The following is a 13,650-nucleotide window of genomic DNA, read 5'->3' as shown; positions in this document are numbered from 1 at the left end:
TGAACAATAAACATTTTATTTTATTTTATTAGTTTACCAGTAACTGTTACACTGACGCATACATAAATGTATTAAATCCATAATAACTAAGAGCTTAGTGTACAATAAAATTTAGGTAAACACTGCATGCAAATTTAAATGTATTACCAACTAAGTTTAATTACGTACTACTTACTTAACTACTATTTTTGTGAAGCTGACGTTTAAGCTTGTTTAAAGGAGTGCAAAACATATCAATTTTGTTATATTTGTTATGCAACTTACATAGTCTTGGGATGGGGGAATTAGAGCCTAGGACAGTCCTTCGGAAAGGCGGAGATAAAAGGTTAATAGGGTTTCTAGGATATCTAAACGGTACTCTAAATTTAAATTTTGACAATAGCTCAGGGCAGTTTATAGTACCACTTAAAATTTTTGATAGAAATGTAATGTATTTTATAAGACATCGTCATCCTTAATAATAACTTTAAAAAAAATTGGTATATTTTCTGTGTAATAAATACATGGTAGATACATTCAAGTGTAAAAAATATGGGTGCAATCATCATACTCAAAAATATGTCCCATAGCTCTTATGTCAGCGAATTAAGAACTATGGGATAGATTTTTGAGTAAGTTGGATTTTCTAGCAGCACACTCCGAACCCCAAAGCAATCGGTATACGATATGATAAGAGAGAAAGAGACAACAACTCAGCTTAATTATTATGTTTATTTGTTTCAGAAGCCATGCGCGTGCGGTGAGCGTCCGCGCCTGCGCGTTCCGCGCGTCTGCTTTATGAGGTAGATATTCAAAAACTGAATAAAGTACAATTTCTTTTGTTTAATTGTTTTCTATAACCAATGAAAGTCACCCTAATCTACTATAAACCAAGGTTCAAATTCAAAATAGGGAAACTTAGTACGGTGGGTCTTACGAGGTTAAATAATCCTGGCTATGACCGTATAGAGTACGGATATGATGGTCGTTCTTGTCTACGCGACAGCGTGATAAAACGGTGTCCGTTAGGTACCTTTCTATCCCGCGGTGTTAAAAAGTGACAGATATTTTATCACGTGGATAAAATCAACCATAAAACGCCTGCAGCTACGCTATATATTGTGATACCGCTTAAGAGGTATAGAATTGTAGCCAAAACTTTTTTAACAGCGGGTAAATATTCAAAGTTCCTAATACTATTTTTATATACGAAATTATTCATGTCTATGTTTCTTTGAAAACTTATCCGATAGTATTAATGAATCATAATTGTTCTATTAATAGAATAGAATAGAAGAAATTTATTCAGAAAACGCTTAAATTTAGGAATTACATGAGACAACAGAACTAATTTATTATTAAGCGTCACTGAAAAGGTCTCCATTCAGCGTAATGTCAAGATACCATCTAAGGATCTCGACGCTGGTCTTCCGTGGAAACCCTTCCGAGAGAGCGCAACTACACGCTAAGGTACAAATTTTATATAAGTGCAAAAGTTGCGTCCCCAATAACCTTACAGTTGTCATACATACGCGGAAAATCGTTATCGATGTTTGTGATAATGAAGCATTGATATTGATAATATTATGAGGAAAGACGAGACAGGAAAATAGGAAAGAAAATAGACCAAGCAAATAAAAATATCCTAATAATACTCGTATGAATAGGAAAGTTTGTCTCGATTTAGATGTTTGGTTGGATGCTAAAATATCAGAAACGGCTATACGAAAAAATTTATAAAATCGTACTCGTAATCTAAAATGCTCTAGTGCAGAAACGTATCATTTTCTGCACACCTTTTAGAACAACAATGACCCTCTTTCAGAGCATGAGAAATGAAAAATATGTCCCTACATTGATAAAAAACAACTCAAAAGAACCGATTATACAAAAAACAACGAGTTGCACTCCGGGAGTGCCGGCAGAAGTGAAAACTAGAATATTAACGTTGTGCATAAGTGTCTGCAGCACTATTTATAATTGAGGTTAACGCCATTAAGCGTTATTTCGTCGCATTACTTGAAACCCCTAAGCACTCACTGTTAGTACTCGAGTTATATAAATACCAGTTAGAGGGAAACTCACTAGATGGCATTTAAATCAATAAAGAAAAACTCAATGACATTACATGTACTTAACAGTTTTTCGATCAGGTCACGTGTCCGTCTTACGGTCACGTGATCTGTCGCGAGTTTAAAATTTTTTCCCCACCTCAAAAAGTGCACAGCGCCGCTAATAGTTATTCTCGATACAAGTGCGAAAAAGAGGAAATTCGAAACGAGTGGCAATAAATTAAAACACGACCGAAGGGAGTGTTTTAAATCGACACGAGTTGCGAATTACCTATTCGCACGTGTATCGAACAACGTTTTAGAGTACATATGGCACTTTAAAGTTTCGACATACGCACGAAAAGTGCTATTTTACGCACTAGTGCGGAAAAGTAGCCCCATATGTACTGTAAAAAAGAAGTTTTCACTTCAAAAATCCATTTTGTTTCCAGAGTGTGCGAAGGAGCACCATGTGGGGTGCGCGCGCGTGGCTCGTGCTCGCGGCCGTCGCGTGGTGCGCGCGCGCCGGCCCCGGCCCGCCCCCCGCACCCGAGCGTGCGCCCGCGCTCGCCTTCGCCCATGCGCTCTACAACCTCAGTATACCGGAGAACAGGTGAGTGCTTTTTAGGTATAGTGTATCGGTACTGGCTCGTGCTGCGCTGTACAACCTGAGTAGGTAATTATACTTACTAGAGATGATATAGTGATTACTGATTACAGTCGAACCCATCGAGCGATCTCTGCATGCTGAATATCTCATTCAAAGGGGCCCACTGATTAACAGTCTGCCGGACTGTATCGGCCTGTCAGTTTAAGTTAGAACAAAAATTTGACAGTTCCGAACAACTGACAGGCCGATACCGTCCGGCGGACTGTTAATGAGTGGGCCCCTTCATTGTCAGGTCATCCGGTCATCCACTTATTAGGTACAGGGGACTGGTGAGTGTTTATAAGTGGCCCTGGTCAACCAGCGAACGTCTTCGCGTCCGCTTCAGCATTCGCGCTTGCCTTAGCTCAATGCATTGTACAACCGCGGTAGCTATACCGAGAAACGTTTCTGTAAAGCATATGAGTACCTCTTGCAATTAAAGTGGAAGGTCCTTTCTAACTACTTTTAGAATAAATGGGCCTCAGGTATGTAGGTGAGCTTCAAAGCTTGTTCTAAAGAGCTCAAGCTTTTAGGCCTTGAAGCCCTTTCATACAGCGAGCCTTGAATCAAACTTAAAGCGTCAAAAGCTTAACAGTGTAAAAAAGGGGCTTGAAGGCGTTTAAAGCTAGCTTTCTTACACCTAAGCACTATGTGCTGCCACCTAGATTAGCTCTAGTTAACACAATTCTCAAAGCCAGCACGTCGGTGAAAGGTGAAAACGTTGTTGAGTTGTATTTACATACGCCAACTTAGCTCAGTCAAATAAATCCTTATCATTCCACCTTGCTTCATTTGAAGTCTACTCAATGGCCAATATACATAATTATGTTTCCTTGTCTAGTGCACAATAATTACAATAAAGTTTTATATTCTTATGTTATGGGTTTACACCAGTGGTTTACACTTTACGCCGTTCACGGGCTTTTCGAGCCCGGTCATTTATAAGGTATACGCACATACACAATTAAGGATGACTCACGTTAGACCGGGCCGTGTCCGGGCCGTTAACTGAAAATGTTTTGTAGAACGCTGCTGGAACTCATTCGTCAGTTTGTTCCAGGAGACGTTGAGGATAATAAAAATAGCTTATTTTGAATAAAGTGGATAATTGTTTATGTTTTATAATATATATTTTTTTTATTCCTCAGCGCTCCACGCACAGCGGCGCTCCCGCCACCCGCCTCGCCTCCGCTCGGCGTCCGACTCCCGTCCGGCGCGCACGTCCGTTTTCGGATCCGGCACGGCGACAAGGACAAGTTCTTCAAGGCGGAAGAGCGTGCTGTGGGCGACTTCGCGTTCTGCTTCATCAGGACACGGGCGGGGCACGCTGACGTGCTTAATAGGGAGCGGAAGGACTTTTATAAACTCGAAGTAAGTCCCTCCCAACTAGGGAGTGCTCCCGGTACTGATTTTCTATACAAATACAGTTCCGGAACCGGGAATTTCCGGTTCTCGCCATACAAACTCAGTACCGGGAGAACTCTCTTCTCCCAAGTATGTATGTCAGTCACATTGTTCCAATACGGACGTCCGTATCGGATCCGGCACGCCGACAGGGACATTTGTCAGAGCAAGAGCTTAATTTTAGCTAGTGTGAAAGGTACCAAAATTCCCAAAGATGCCTAGTGAGCGCCGGGATCGTTTGTCCCGTAACTTCACAAAACTCTAAATCCTTGACTTTTAAAGACTAATTAAATTTCACAATTTTTCAGATCCGTGCGACCGCTCAACTGCCTTCCGGAAAGCAGTTAGAAGCGGATACGATAGTCGCCATCACCATCACCGACGTGAACGACCTGAGTCCACTCTTCTACCCCACAGAGTACGACGTTCTGGTCCCAGAGGACACGCCAGCACACGCCAGCGTCGCGAGAGTGTCTGCCGAAGACGCTGACTTAGGATTAAATGGGGAAATTTATTACAGTATCGAAGAGAATACTGATCAGTTCGCAGTACACCCTACTAGTGGTGTGGTGACTATTACTAGGGCGTTATCAGCGTCCGAACGCGCTCGACATGAACTTACAGTGTTAGCGCGTGATAGACAGTCTTTACTAGTGCGCGGTGATGAAGCAACAGCAGCACGCGCTTCGTTAGTCGTAAGAGTAGCACGAGCGAATCTCCACGCGCCTGAACTACGCGCTCGGCGTTTACCTGAACTTGTTGAGAACTCCTCAGCAGAAGTCTACGCTATCGTAGCTGTAACGGATCGCGATTCCGGCGAACACGGACGGATCGCGTCAGTGGAAATCGTTGGGGGTGACCCTGATGGACATTTTCGCGTTCGCCCTTCAGCGCAGCCTGGAGAGTGGGATGTGCTGGCTCATGCTTTATTAGACCGTGAGCGGACGCCGAGAGGATACAATTTAACTTTACGCGCTAAAGATGCTGGCCGTCCTCCGCGCTCTTCCTACTTAACTTTACCTGTAACTATAACGGATGCCAATGACAACGCTCCGGTTTTCAGTCGAGAATTATACGAGTGTACAGTTTCAGAAACAGCACCTCCAGACACACCCGTAATAAGGCTAAAAGTATCAGATAGAGATGAGGGACGAAACGCACGAGTCTACATAGAAATAGTAGGTGGGAATGAAGGTGGAGAGTTCAGGATTAATCCTGATACAGGAGTTTTATATACAGCGAAAGAGTTGGACGCAGAGCTTCGAGCGCTACACACGCTAACAGTAGCTGCCGTAGACCACGGAAATGCTGGCACACGTAAACAAAGCTCAGCTAAAGTGCAAGTGGCGGTTCTAGATGCGAACGATAACGACCCTGTCTTCGAGCAGGATGAACTAGATGTCGCTGTACCCGAGAACGGCCCTGCAGGCGCTGTGGTAGCCAGAGTAACCGCCAGGGACGCAGATTCCGGAGAAAATGCCTATATTTCGTACAGCTTAGCTAATTTACAGCCTGTACCCTTCGACGTTGACCACTTTTCTGGTGCAATACGCACCGCTAGAGTACTAGACTATGAGAGCATGCGACGCGATTATATGTTAAGAGTGCGCGCTAGCGACTGGGGTCTGCCGTATCGGCGGCAAGCAGAGTTAAGACTTCGCGTAAGGCTGCTTGATGTGAACGATAATAGACCGCAATTCGAAAGAGTGGATTGCGTTGGTTATTTACCACGCCGCCTGTCAGCCGGGGCAGAGATTGTGACACTATCGGCTATCGACTTTGACGCTGGAGACGTCGTATCATACCGCATAATCGGCGGGAATGACGACAATTGTTTCGCATTAGATTCCGGTACAGGCGTGTTGAGTTTAGCTTGTGATCTAGCATCAGTACGCGCTGATAGTAGAGTCCTTAATGTAACTGCTACTGACGGAACACATTTCGCGGATCCAACATCACTTGTACTCCATCTGACAGGAGCAGGAGCAGGGCCAGCGTCAGGTGCTTTAGAATGCCGTGACACTGGCGTAGCACGACGCCTAACAGAACTACTAGCAGCCGCAGAACGTAGCAACGCACCTTTAGATGCTGATGAATTCCCGCTAGCACCCTCACGATACGGCGAGAATTTACACGCACCTGAATTTATAGATTTCCCTGTAGAAGTAAAAGTGAACGAGTCAGTGGCGCTTGGGACGACACTAGTAAAATTAACAGCCAGAGATAGGGACCTTGGCTATAATGGACTGTTGACATTCGGTATTTCTGGTGGTGATCCTGATTCCGCCTTTAGAATAGAACCTGACACGGGCGAGCTGCAAGTTATTGGGTATTTGGACCGCGAGCGAGAAAGCGAATACTATCTTAATGTCTCTGTTTGGGATAGTGGGAAGCCACGCCGCTCCGCTTCCCGTTTACTACCAGTCACAGTTCTAGATGTCAACGATAATGCTCCTCGCTTCGAGAAAACCTTAGCATCCTTCAGAGTGACCGAGAACGCGATTAATGGTACAGCGATTTTCCGCGCAAACGCAACAGATCGCGACGCAGGCGAATTCGCAAAGATCACATATAGTTTAGCGGGCGGTGCTGATGGTGAATTCTGCGTTGAACGTGACACAGGAATGCTACGCGTTTGTGCAGCTTTAGACAGAGAAAGAAGAGCGTTATACGAACTTACCCTTCGAGCAACAGACGGTGGTGGTCGTTCCGCGGAAGCATTAGTCCGAGTAGCGGTAGATGACGTCAACGACTGTCCACCACGTTTTGGACTCTCGTCCTACTCCGCTCGCATACCTGAGGATGTACCTCGTGGTACATTAGTAGCAGTGCTGGATGCGTTTGATCCGGACCTGGGTGCCGGTGGCCAGGTCACGTACTCGCTGCCAGATCAGGGTGATGACGCTGTGTTCGTTGTGGACGAACGCTCGGGCGTGCTGAGGACGAACAAACGACTGGATTTTGAGGAGAAGCAGGTTAGTTCTAATCAAAGTAAATTACAAAACGTATTAAGTGACATGACGTCATTTTAACAAGTTTATCGAATTATCGTTAAATAGAGTCTGTGCGGAAAGAGTCGTGAAAGGTAAGGGATCCAATACACTCTACGACGCTTCTCTTTCCGCACTTTCTCGCGCGATATTGCGTCCAAAATGACAATCAAAATTCAATTATAAGTTGCACATCTTAACGTTGTTTTTGTCCAGAGTTTAATAATCGAGCTAAGTACTCCTTTCTACTTGACAAAGTGACATGATGTCAGTGAAGCTAATTCTTTTAAGACATCAAGCACTGCAGTGGGTTAAAAAGTGCATAAAATGAATGTGGTTTCTACAGAATTCGTGTTTCCAGGTGTACGGCGTAACAGTCCGCGCGACCGACGGCGGGCAGCCCGCGCTCTGGTCTGAAGCCACCCTGATCGTGGAAGTCCTCGACGTGGACGAGAACGCACACGCTCCAACATTCGCTGAACGCGTTTTGACTGGATCTGTCCGAGAAGACGCGCCGATTGGGACTAAGGCGTTGCACGCTTTAGCTACGGATGCTGATCCGCCGGGAAGGGATTCAAGACTAGCTTACTACATTGTTGGAGGATCTGGGATGGCGCATTTCTCCATAGATGATACTGGTACGTAGATAGAAGTAGAAGATTCTGTGAGGTGTAGGCCTCCCTCACCCCACTTAATAAAGTTACAGATGTACAGATATTACGTCCGCATCGGTAGTAGAGGCGGACACAGCTCTTCGCACGATCTCTCGCCATCTCTCCCTGTTGGCAGACACAGCCACATACACAGTCACACACATCTGGCACAGTCAGATACGCTGTTTCCAACTGCGGATTTGATTTGGTCAGTCCAGCATAGGTGATTGCCGCGCGATCTGGTTCCACTCTTCCCTGTACGACCAGTCGCTCTATGGAGTCGTTATCTCGGCTGAAAATGCTAGGAAGCTGGTTTTTGATCTCAGCTCTAATGATATTTCATGATTTGTGTAAAAATTAATCATAGAATAAAACAATATAGTCCCGTTCTGTTTGTAGGAGTAATACGAACGCTGTCCCCTCTGGACCGTGAGAACACACCACACTACTGGCTCACGGTGTGCGCTCAGGACCACGGACTTGTGCCGCAACATACCTGCGTTGAGGTAAGTTCTCATTCCTTTTAGTTGACCTCTTGATATCTCTGGGAGAGCTCTCAAAGATTTGTAATCTACTGACCGAGATGGAAAGGGTCTCATAAACTAGTTAGTATACTAGTATAGGTAACCTATACTTCTGACGACCGGCGTCCTACCCGTAGAACATAGACCCTAATCAAGTTTTGATTCTTTGTCAAATTGACAGAGTAAATTCAGTAAATTCGAGCGGGCTCATTTCGAAACCCAATCGTCAGAAAGATACAGTGGTGCAGAGTAGAAAAAACCGGCCAAGTGCGAATCGAACTCGCGTTCCAAGGGTTCCGTACATTAAGTCCGACTCACGCTTGACTGCACATTTATAATAGGTTTTCCTGTCATGTATGGGTAAAGAACTATTTTGTGTATTTTTTTAAAAATTTTAAACACATTCGTTTCGGAGATAAACAGGGGGAGGGGGGGATAGTCAGACAGACAGACGCACGAGTGTTCCTATAAGTGTTCCGTTTTTTTTTCCTTTTGAGGTACGGAACCCTAACAATGGCTTCCTTTGCTGTCAGAGGTGATGATCTGATGATTGAACAGCATAAGTTTTTCGGTATTATACACCCGATAGTGAACCGAAAATTTGTGATATTGCAGGTCTACATCGAGGTAGAAAACGTGAACGACATGGCGCCGTGGCCTGAACGCGCTTCGTACGCCTCATCCGTACCCGAACACTGCGTCGCCGGTACACGAGTGGCCGTCGTTCACGCCGACGACGCCGACGACACGCCGACTCCGTCTAATATAACGTATACGATCGTCGCTGGCAATCCGGATGGGCTGTTCTCTATTGATGAACATACAGGTATGAATTAAGACAAATTCCGATAGGAAGACGACTTCAGTTTTATGTTGACATTCGGTTCACGTCTGCAGTTTTTGGTGCATCATTGAGGTGGCGAGAAAGAGGCGATGTCATTGTAAATTTCCTTTTTAATCGAAAATCATACCTCAATCTGCCTGCTAAGATGAGATTCTTCATCCAGCTATATAGCTGGAAATGAAATGATAGCTGGATGAAATTAAATAAGAATTTATCGAAATAAGTATATACTTATTTCGATAAATTCTTATTTAACTTCATTGAGATTGGGAAGCAATATCCTCTGGCCCAGAAGAATGCTTTTTTTCTGAAATCAGGTGTTAATTTAAGTTTCGTTTTTCGCAGGCGAGATCGTAACAACTGGCCGCACGCTCGACCGTGAAGCGACTCCCCGGCACGCGCTGGAAGTGTCCTGTTCAGACGGAGAGCTGGCAACAACCGTCCGTGTCCTTGTCACGTTATTGGATGTGAACGATCACGCACCGGCGTTTACGCAGCGTTTCTACGAGATCAGAGTACCAGCGGCTGCGGCTATGCAAGCTGACCAGGCTGAAGAGGTAGGAATAATTAAATCTATATAAGTAGCCTTCGAAGACCCAGCCATACAAACGAAACATCCAAAATCTGCCACTGAAATTTGAACCTAAACTCTAGGAAATAGAGTTGATTTTGCGTTGTTTTAAAATTGAATGAAACAGCAAATACGACTCTGTTCCAATTGAACATGGATTAAATTACATCGAACTGAATAGGTGGCATAGGTAGGACCTTAGGCCTTAGGAGGATATTCCTCATGTTGGAGATATAGACGTTTAAATATGTGTGAAGTGTGACAAAGTACCTAAACCGCGTTCTAGTGACGTTGTTACACGTTAACGATCAGAGTTAACGCAGAGATTCTATGAGAGCGGCTGAGGTAATCTGTTAAATTGATAATGTTACTTGTGTCCTTCTGGTGTCCTGGTGTATTCGCAGAGAAAGAACTGTCGTCTATTTTATGTTTATCTTTAGGAACATTTACTTGTAGATGCAAAAAGTCTAAAACAGGCAAATTTCTATCCCTCTATCTAAGAAAAATTAAATTAGTCCGAACTTACCAATTCTTAAAATAAATGTTTTCTTTTCTAATTCAGGGTGAAGGCAGCAGCGCCGAATGGGACAGCGACGACGAGGACGACGGTTCCGGCGCGCGTCCGGCCTGGGACGAGGATAACGACTCGACCGGCGCTTACGTCGCTACCGTCGCGGCGCTGGACGACGATTACGGCGCCAATGGCACTGTTAGATACAGCTGGCGGGCGAGGGGGGCGGCGCGCGGCGTGTTGAGAGTGCAAGCTAAATCCGGAAAGATCTTCGCTACTAGGGTGCTTAGAAGACATGACGCTTTCGATATTACGGTGAGCAGATTTTTCTGTATTTTACCTGTAGTAATATTGAACGAGGATAGATTCCACTGGCACTTACGTCGCTACCGTCGCGGCACTGGACGACGACTACGGCGCCAACGGCACTGTTAGATAGCTTGTTCGGCAAGAGCGTGTTCAGGTTGATTTAACAACTTCTTAACTATTACTGCATTCGGTTTTACAGGTTTTTTTTATATAGTTCGTTTTTTTAGAATTAGAAAAAAGGTCTTTTTATTGAAAAACACTTGAAAATACGGCAAATATGTAGGTAACAATTATGAATATACGATTTTTTACATTATTTTGCGTTCATAAGTAATAGTTAGGTACTGATTTTTAAAAAGCGTTTTTCATTTAAAAGACAAGTCAAGATCGCGTAGTCTTTTTCTAACGCAAAAAAAACTGTACACAGAAGTTAGCATATACATATCACAAAAAGTTCACGATTTACATTATCCACAGGTCCGCGCATGCGACGGCGGCACCCCAGCCCGCTGCGGCGTGGCCCGAGTATCCGTCCGCGGAGCCCCGCGGGGCGGGGGCGGAGCGCCCGTACTCTCGGCCCCATCTCCCCTGCAGGTCGCGGAGTTGGACGCCCCTGGCTTCCTGTTGCATGTTCTGCAGGCGACCGATCCGGATGGGGACCGGGTTTATTACGATATTGTTGGTAAGTTGGATGTTTTGGTTCAGCATATGTTAAATGGCACTATTATTGTAATTTACAATGATAACAAAAACCGGCCAAGTGTGAGTCGGCCTCGCGCACGGAGGGTTCCGCACCATCAACAAAAAATAGAGCAAAACAAGCAAAAAAACGGTCACCCATCCAAGTATTGACCCCGCCCGACGTTGCTTAACTTCGGTCAAAAATCACGTTTGTTGTATGGGAGCCCCACTTAAATCTTTATTTTATTCTGTTTTTAGTATTTGTTGTTATAGCGGCAACAGAAATACATCATCTGTGAAAATTTCAACTGTCTAGCTATCACGGTTCGTGAGATACAGCCTGGTGACAGACGGACGGACGGACGGACGGACAGCGGAGTCTTAGTAATAGGGTCCCGTTTTTACCCTTTGGGTACGGAACCCTAAAAAACAAGATCTAGGGTGATTGACCTGGCCATTTGGGCATATTAAATAGGTAATCTTTGGCGCCCCTACTCCATAAATTTGGGTTGAACTATGGATTCGCTCGACATTTGAAGCGAGGCGTTTAGACACAATCGCCATTTTGTGTGACTTGTTTCGTGATTCGTCACCTGAATAGACTTATTTTTTTTCAAAAATACTGTTATGTCTAAGTTGCTTCTGGTGATTTATAACACAAAAGTTAGATGACGATTTCATTGAAACCATTTAATATGTAAATTATAAATGACGCCTTTTTCCACAGATGGCGACGAATGGAACGAGTTCCTAGTGGGCCGTGAGGACGGCTCGCTGGTTCTAACGAAACGATTACTACACGAACGACGAGATCGTTATGCGCTCACCGTATCTGCTAGCGATGGGACTAACACTGCCACAGTTATTGTAAGTATTGTATTATATTTTCACTGCTTTGAGGAGGAGCAAATACCTTGAGGCGTTTTGGAGGGTTCATTCGCTTTTACCACTCTTTTACCAGCTTTTGCTCGGTTCTCTTTTCCCTTATATAGCAAGCAAACATTGGAAGTATCCACCTATTTCCTACCTCTACAATAAATTCACTATTGTATCGTAAAGTAGTGCTTTTGCACTTTACATTATTTTGTATAATATCTTCTATTTAGCAACAGTTGATACATATACTTATTATACTTGGGACATACACATTTTATTGTATACCTACTTAACTAGTTCATGTCTTTCATGTAGACATCGCAAAGTTAAGAGAATCAAAAGACAATTTTTAGACTGCACACTGCACCCTTACATTTTTTTGAAGTGAAAACTTCTAAAAAATGTTAAACTCGAGACAGCGTAAGACGATCACGTGACCGTAAGATTTAGATGGCATTTAAATCAATAAAGAAAAACTCAATGACATTACATGTAAAGGTGGAGGTTCGGGCCGCGACAGAGACAAGCGACCGAGACAGAAGACCGCGACCGTCACTTGACGATAGGCAACATAATTATAAGCGACAGTTCGCGGCGAGACAGAGACAGGAGACAGAAACGCGTCTTTCTGTCTCCTGTCACTGTCTCGCCGCGAACTGTCGCTTATATGTTGCCTATCGTCAAGTGACGGTCGCGGTCTTCTGTCTCGGTCGCTTGTCTCTGTCGCGGCCCGAACCTCCACCTTAACAGTTTTTCATGTATTGTCATTGAGTTTTTCTTTATTGATTTAAATGCCATGTACTGAGTTTCGCTCTAACTGGTATTAATATAACTCGAGTACTAACAGTGATGTGCTTAGGGGTTTCAAGTAATTAACGCTAACGCTAGATGGCGTTAACCTCAATTATACATAGTGCATTTTGCACTAGTCATTGAGTTTTCACTTCTGCCGGCACTCCCTGAGTGCAACCCGTTGTTTTTTTTTTCAGTACCTACTCCACAGTAGTCCACAGATGTGACGTTTTTTCTGAAATGTATTTGACCCACTTTGTTGTTCTCAGGTAAACATCACAGTAATCAACGACGCAAACGAAGCTGGCGTGACCTTCTCCCGCGAAGAATACACCGTCGACGTGTCCGAATCCGCGCGTGCGGGCGAGGCGCTAGCCGCCTTGCGTGCCCATACGGGGGAAAGAGAACACGAGAAGGAGGGAGAGAGACTGCTATACGGACTGCTCGCAGCGCGCGCGCCGGCTTCCGCGAGGCTGTTCAGAGTTCACGAACTTACGGGGGTTTTGGAATTAGCTCAACTATTAGACAGGTAATGTTATAAACCAGGTTTAATCATCTATGTCATATGCTCTGTTTGTTTCTTAAAGTTGATTTAACTGAAATAAATATTTGCTACTTTAGCCTACTTAGAAGATAATCAACCTCGAAAAAATTGCAAATATCGTAATACAAAGTCTTATTTCCTTTCCTAAAATTTTTGTTTCAATCGCAAACTGTAGTATACCTACGTGTTGGTCCAACCATTGTCGGCAGTAGTCATCATCTTCCTCGCGTTATCCCGGCATTTTGCCACGGCTCATGGAAGCCTGGGGTCCG

The 13,650-nt window shown here is 44.3% G+C and overlaps 1 protein-coding gene across 1 annotated transcript in view; it reads left to right on the top strand.

Moving 5' to 3' along the window:
- The first annotated feature begins 702 nt into the window (after positions 1-702).
- Positions 703-13,650, top strand: part of LOC134662825 (fat-like cadherin-related tumor suppressor homolog) — a 61,107-nt gene continuing 48,159 nt past the window's right edge. The window contains exons 1-12 of the mRNA XM_063519149.1: positions 703-782; positions 2,483-2,643; positions 3,828-4,050; positions 4,392-7,058; positions 7,435-7,711; positions 8,126-8,232; positions 8,866-9,076; positions 9,440-9,651; positions 10,228-10,491; positions 10,963-11,167; positions 11,894-12,033; positions 13,104-13,363. Of these exons, the coding sequence (XP_063375219.1) occupies positions 2,501-2,643; positions 3,828-4,050; positions 4,392-7,058; positions 7,435-7,711; positions 8,126-8,232; positions 8,866-9,076; positions 9,440-9,651; positions 10,228-10,491; positions 10,963-11,167; positions 11,894-12,033; positions 13,104-13,363 (4,709 nt within the window). The 5' untranslated portion in view covers positions 703-782; positions 2,483-2,500. The remainder of the gene's footprint in view (positions 783-2,482; positions 2,644-3,827; positions 4,051-4,391; positions 7,059-7,434; positions 7,712-8,125; positions 8,233-8,865; positions 9,077-9,439; positions 9,652-10,227; positions 10,492-10,962; positions 11,168-11,893; positions 12,034-13,103; positions 13,364-13,650) is intronic.

The sequence above is a fragment of the Cydia amplana genome, chromosome 3 (genome assembly GCF_948474715.1).
Source record: "Cydia amplana chromosome 3, ilCydAmpl1.1, whole genome shotgun sequence".
Classification (NCBI taxonomy): Eukaryota; Metazoa; Arthropoda; class Insecta; order Lepidoptera; family Tortricidae; genus Cydia; species Cydia amplana.
This window is presented reverse-complemented; position numbering and strand designations above follow the sequence as displayed.